Source organism: Zalophus californianus, chromosome X (genome assembly GCF_009762305.2).
Source record: "Zalophus californianus isolate mZalCal1 chromosome X, mZalCal1.pri.v2, whole genome shotgun sequence".
Taxonomy (NCBI): domain Eukaryota; kingdom Metazoa; phylum Chordata; class Mammalia; order Carnivora; family Otariidae; genus Zalophus; species Zalophus californianus.
The window spans coordinates 89,408,257-89,415,075 of NC_045612.1; the positions used below are offsets into that span (position 1 = coordinate 89,408,257).

Genomic DNA, 6,819 nt, shown 5'->3' on the forward strand with positions numbered 1-6,819 from the left:
CTAACCAGGTGCCAAAGAAGATAAGATACATGTTTAAAAAGCAAGAGAAACAGGGGCGCCTGGGTGGCTCAGTTGGTTAAGCATCTGACTCTTGGTTTTGGCCCAGGTCATGATCTCAGGGTCAAGGGGTCAAGCCCTGCATCTGGCTCCCCACTCAGTGTGGAATCTGCTTCTCCCTCTCCTCTCTCTCCCTCCTTTTGCCCCTCCCCCGTGCTCTCTTTCTCCCTCTAAAATAAGAAATAAATAAATCTTTAAAAAATAAAAATAAAAATAAAAAGCAAGAGAAACAATAGACAGCAAAAATATCCATACAGAGACTCCATCATGGGCGTTGTCAGTCAACAACTTCAGAATAATTGTGTTTGCTACAAACAAAAGACATGATTAAGAATGGAAATTCTAGAATTTAGAAATAAAAAAATCAAGAATTGGTAGGTAGATTTCACAGCAGATTGGACATAGATGAAGGGAGATTTAGTAAACTAGAAAATAGATCAAATGAAAATATCCAGACAAATATGGAGGAAAAAAAGGATGGGAAATACAGACGGGAGAATAAATGACATAGAGGACCCAGCGATAAGATCTTGTTTACATTTAATTTGAGTCCCAGGAGGAAAAAGGAACAACAGTATAGGAGCAATATCAAAGATATAATGGCTGAGAATTCTCCAAAATTGATTTTTTAAAAATCATCTTAGCTTCTCCCCCGGACTCCTTGGTAGTCTGTCAGCGGGAGAACCTTGTCACCGTCCCCTCGCTTCCTCCCGCCCTGAGGAGCCTTATAAGTCTCAGTCATGGGGGCGCCTGGGTGGCTCAGTTGGTTAAGCGACTGCCTTCGGCTCAGGTCATGATCCTGGAGTCCCGGGATCGAGTCCCACATCAGGCTCCCTGCTCAGCGGGGAGTCTGCTTCTCCCTCTGACCCTCTTCCCTCTCGTGCTCTCTATCTCTCTCATTCTCTCTCTCTCAAATAAATAAATAAAATCTTTAAAAAAAAATAAGTCTCAGTCATGCGTGAGTGCATCTCCATCCACGTGGGCCAGGCTGGTGTCCAGATCGGCAATGCCTGCTGGGAGCTCTATTGCTTGGAACACAGCATCCAGTCCGATGGTCAGATGCCAAGTGACAAGACCATCGGGGGAGGAGATGACTCCTTCAACACCTTCTTCAGTGAGACGGGTGCTGGCAAGCATGTGCCCAGGGCCATGTTTGTAGACCGGGAACCCGTGGTCATTGCTGAAGTTCGCACCGGCACCTACCAGCAGCTCTTCCACCCTGAACAGCTCATCACCGGCAAGGAGGATGCTGCCAACAACTACGCCCGAGGGCACTACATCATCGGCAAGGAGATCATAGACCTTGTCTTGGACCGCATTTGGAAGCTGGCTGACCAGTGCACGAGTCTTCAGGGCATCTTGGTTTTCCACAGCTTTGGAGGGGGAACTGGTTTCGGGTTTACCTCCCTGCTGATGGAACGTCTCTCTGTCGATTATGGCAAGAAGTCCAAGCCGGAGTTCTCCATGTACCCAGCTCCCCAGGTTTCCACAGCTGTAGTTGAGCCCTACAACTCCATCCTCACTACCCATACCACCCTGGAGCACTCTGATTGTGCCTTCATGGTAGACAATGAGGCCATCTATGACATCTGTCGTAGAAACCTCGATATTGAACGCCCAACCTACGCTAAACTTAACTGCCTTATTAGCCAGATTGTATCCTCCATCACTGCTTCCCTCAGATTTGATGGAGCCCTGAATGTTGATCTGACAGAATTCCAGACCAACCTGGCGCCCTATCCCCGCATCCACTTCCCTCTGGCCACCTACGCCCCTGTCATGTCTGCTGAGGAAGCCTACCATGAACCGCTTTCTGTAGGAGAGACCACCAACGCAAACTTTGAGCCAGCCAACCAGATGGGGAAATGTGACCCTCGCCATGGTAAACACATGGCCTGCTGCCTGTTGTACCGTGGTGACATGGTTCCCAAAGATGTCAATGCTGCCATTGCCACCATCAAGACCAAGCGTGCCACCCAGTTTGTGGACTGGTGCCCCACTGGCTTCAAAGTGGGCATTCGTTACCAGCCTCCCACTGTGGTGCCCGGTGGAGACCTGGCCAAGGTACAGCGAGCTCTGAGCATGCTGAGCAACACCACAGCTATTGCTGAGGCTTGCGCTCGCCTGGACCACAAGTCTGACCTGATGTATGCCAAGCGTGCCTTTGTTCACTGGTATGTGGGGGAGGGCATGGAGGAAGGAGAGTTTTCTGAGGCCCGTGAGGACATGGCTGCCCTTGAGAAGGATTATGAGGAGGTTGGAGCGGATAGTGCTGAGGGAGAGGATAAAGGTGAAGAGTATTAACCTGTCTGCTACGATTTTACACTCCGTTGTCTTGGGACTGTCTTATTTCTGTTCTGGAAGCTGTCTGTTGTGGCCCTAACTTGTCAATAAAAGTGATGTTTCTGTTTAAAAAGAAAATTATCTTGAAAGGCCCAGAAACCCTAAGGAGGAAGTAGGAGGTGAGGCAGAGTATCAAGTACTGTCTCAATCTAGGGTTGAATCGTAGCAGGCGGGCATATGGAACATTAAAGGAACAAGTTTCAGCGTGGAATCCCAGAAACCTGAGGAAGGATGAGGAGCCATTTGCTTAAAAAACAAAACAAAACAAAACAAAACAAAACAAAACAAAACAAAACCAAGAACAAGAAAGGGCAAAGTATGAATACCTAAAGACCTAAAGGAGCTCAAGGGTCAAGTCTGAGAAAACTGACCTTAATGTTCAAGTCCAAGCAGAGAGGAGGGAGACCAAAAGCAGAAGAAAAACATCCCACAGGTTGGGACTTAGGCAGAGCTGAAATCGAGTAAGAAAACTGCTTCTCCCTCTCCCACTCCCCCTGCTTGTGTTCCCTCTCTCACTGTGTCTCACTCTGTCAAATAAATAAATAAAATCTTAAAAAGAACAGAAAAGAAAAGAAACTAGAGCCAAGCTCATTTGTGAAATCCCATCCTTTTCATGTAAATGGTCTGACTACCTGAGGCAAATGGTTTAATTTGGCTTAAAGGCACAGTACTGGGGTGGATGGCGGAAGGCTTTAAGGAGGTGAAGAACTGAGTGCTAGAACAGTGTTTTACAAAGATAATTCTGTAGTCCGTGTGACAGATGGCCTGAGGAACTTGTGATGGTTATGAACTCACAATTGGGGATTTAGGTAATCCTAAATTAAATACACAAATTATGTGAATAGAGTTTAGTGTTCCACATGGTAAAGAAAAATCTACTTTTACTAGCTCTGTCTCCTAGGGCACATTGCCTAAGCTCTCTGGGCCTCAGTTTTCCCATCTGTAAATTGGTGATCTTCGTAGTGTTGTTTTTAAGTTAATGGAATAATGCATGCAACATGTTTGAGTTGACGCCTGGCACGCAGTGAGCACGCAGTAAGCATAGAGTGAACAGTAATAGGGCTTTTTTTTTTAAAGATTTTATTTATTTACTTGACACAGAGAGAGGGAGAGAGAGGAGAGAGAGAGCACGCACAAGCAGGCAGGCAGAGGCAGAGGGAGAAGTAGGCTCCTGGATGAGCAGGGAGCCCGATGCGGGGCTCGATCCCAGGACCCTGGGATCATGACCTGAGCCAAAGGCAGATGCTTAACGACTGAGCCACCCAGGCGCCCCAGTAATAGGGCTTTTTGAGGAGAAACCGGAGGCAGCGAGATCCACCAGGATTGTATTGAGATTGTCTAAGGGAGCCAGGGGTGGTCCAGGTACCATCCTGCCAACAGCTGGGAGAATGAAGAGATGGAAAGGTGTAGCAGGGCTTGAGGCCAGGGACCGAGCGGGTATGAGGGAGCCTGTGTGGGCAAGGAGGATAGGGGCAATGAAATAAGGCAGATACCCCAAAGATACAAATGTAGGGACCCGAAGGGGTACGTGCACCCCAATGTGTATAGCAGCAATGTCCACCATAGCCAAACTGTGGAAAGAGCCATGATGTCCATCGACAGATGAGTGGCTAAAGAAGATGTGGTATATATATACAATGGAATATTATGCAGCCATCAAAAGGAATGAGATCTTGCCATTTGCAACGACGTGGATGGAACTGGAGGGTGTTATGCTGAGTGAAATAAGTCAATCGGAGAAAGACATGTATCATATGACCTCACTGATATGAGGAATTCTTAATCTCAGGAAACAAACTGAGGGTTGCTGGAGTGGTGGGGGGTGGGAGGGATGGGGTGGCTGGGTGATAGACATTGGGGAGGGTATGTGCTACGGTGAGCGCTGTGAATTGTGCAAGACTGTTGAATCACAGATCTGTACTTCTGAAACAAATAACGCAACATATTTTAAGAGAAAAGAAAAAGAAGAAGATAGCAGGAGAGGAAGAATGAAGGGGAGTAAGTCAGAGAGGGAGACGAACCAGGAGAGATGATGGACTCTGAAAACAAACTGAGGTTTCTAGAGGGGAGGAGGGTAGGGGGATGGGTTAGCCTGGTGATGGGTATTAAAGAGGGCACATTCTGCATGGAGCACTGGGTGTTATGAACAAACAATGAATCATGGAACACTACACCAAAACAAATGATGTAGTATATGGTGATTAACATAACAATAAAAATTAAAAAAAAAAGAAATAAGGCAGAGAGAGAACATTAGCAGTCCACCCCTATCCTTTTCTAGGACACACACTCTGTGTTCAGTTGTGTGAAGCTGACTGAACCCTATGACCAGATAACATTGACAGTCACAGGCCTGATTAAAGAAATTCAGGTATGCTTCCATGGGTACAAGAAAAGATCCATTCGGTTTTCAGAACTGAAGGGGCCCACTGTAGTCCAATATTCTCCAAGAATACACAAGCCCAGTGTCAACTTTGATCAGAGGCAAACGCTTTAATGATCTATTTCAGCCATACCAGGATCCCAACAATTTGTACAAACCCAGCATGCCGTTAATTTCTCATACAGCTGAAGAAGTAATTCAGAAATATTAAAAGAAAACGTACTTGTTTAGGTAATCTACTCCCCCTTTCCACATGGCCACCCCTTCCACCAAACCCAGTGCTTATGAGTAACTGCTCAGAACAGACACTGCTGGTCTTCTCAGCCCAAGCAAGCTGTCTTGCAAGAGAGGTTAAGACTAGATTGCAGCTCCCAGTAAGGTCTCTGCTTCCTCCTCGTATTGCTCTCAATTAAACAAGCGGAAATCAGTTACTAAAGGAATTTATAAGGCTTAAATTCTTGAGGTGACTAGGTAAGGCGTGAAGGGCAAATGGCTCACTAGGGAAGTTTTCAATCAGTGGGCATCACCAGTGGGTAGTTTACCTTGATTATTTTGGGTTATTCCAGCTCTGCCATTGAGAGAAGCAGGCTGAGGGAAATAAGGGGTGGCTGATATTGGTGTAGTAAAGAGGTAGGGAGGAGGAAAACCTTCTCACTGTTCTAGTACCTTCTGGAGTCTCATGACAAAACCCTATTTCTCCCAAGTTAACCCCTACACTGCCAACTTCACTCTCAGCCAGCCCTAGGAAAAACAGTGTAATGAAGTGTAGTGACTTGACCTCTGGCACTCTCCTCCCCATTTCTGCTTGCTTCTCCTACCCATCATTACCCCCTTTCTCAATGTTGAACCCCAATTGCCTCCAAGCTGTGCTTCTCCCTTTGCCACCTGCCAAGATGTAACCCTATCCTGTGATTTGGACCTGTCTTTCCGTTACTCAACTTTGCCCCCCAGACCCTGAGCTAATGTGTGTATTTGCTCTACCAACACTGAAAAGGGGGCCCACCACATGGGCATATTAAGGAAAGGAGGAGCCTCATCCGAGTCCCTTTCAAGCAATGGCATCTGGACTCTGGGAGAAAGGATGGCATCTTGAAAAAGGCACAACAATTTGAACAGACATGGTATTTTGACCCTTTTGCTCACTTCAACTATGGTCTAAATTTGGTGCTAATTCAGGTTGCTTTCAGTTTGTTTCCGTGTATGGACGATGATTCAGGGGCTTATTTGGGAGAGGAACCATGCCCATCTGGCTCATCTTCATGCCTACCCACACATGACTCCCCTCCAACACCTGTGTCTGGCACCCAGAGTTTTGCAGTTGTTCCCCAGACTTGCTGAGAATGAGCACATGATCATTGGTTTTCTCATTCTGAATCTAGAGATACCAAGAAATATTTTTCCCTTTTAAAAGCAGCTCTTGAAATATCAGTTGTAATATTTGCTAGCGGTTATGTAATCATTCAATAATTGATTCTCACTATATCTTGTGGAATTAGTTATCCCTATGAAAGTTTTATGGATAAAGAAACTACATTGAAATCCTGGTTTAAGAATAAGGGAGAGGCCAAGTTTAGATTTGAACTTCAGATGGAGATTACTGAAAGCTAGATTCAGGCCAGTTTATGCCTAAGGATATTAATCAGTGACAGTGATGGTAAAGATTCTGAAATGTCTATTTTCTATTTTGGGGGGGGAGGGGCAGAGGAAGAGGAAGAGAGAGAGAATCTTAAGGAGGCTCCATGCCCAGTGCAGAGCAAAACATGGGGCTCAATCTCACGACCCTGAGATCATGACCTGAGCCAAAATCAAGAGTTGGACGCTGAACTGACTGAGCCACCCAGGCGTCCCTGAGACTATTTGCTCATTACAAGTCCTTAACTATCTACTTAACACATTTGTCTTTCTCCTAACGAGACATGTTTTGATGAAAGGTAAAAAATGGTTGTCTTTTTAGTGGTCTATCAAATTCTGTTCTTAAGTGTCTCCCCCATCCCAATCAAGAGTATCATTATCCCCACAATGGGTCAAGGCCATTA

General features: G+C 45.9%; 1 protein-coding gene across 1 annotated transcript; it reads left to right on the forward strand.

Moving 5' to 3' along the window:
* Positions 1-1,003: 1,003 nt before the first annotated feature.
* LOC113931143 (tubulin alpha-1C chain-like) lies at positions 1,004-2,361 on the forward strand. The gene has a single exon (XM_027608939.1). The coding sequence runs from the start codon at positions 1,012-1,014 to the stop codon at positions 2,359-2,361; it is 1,350 nt and encodes a 449-aa protein (XP_027464740.1). The 5' UTR covers positions 1,004-1,011.
* The last annotated feature ends 4,458 nt before the right edge of the window (positions 2,362-6,819 follow it).

Bases quoted from the DNA above. Each gene is read 5' to 3' on its own strand.
- LOC113931143 (XM_027608939.1), top strand. From the start codon at position 1,012: ATGCGTGAGTGCATCTCCATCCACGTGGGCCAGGCTGGTGTCCAGATC.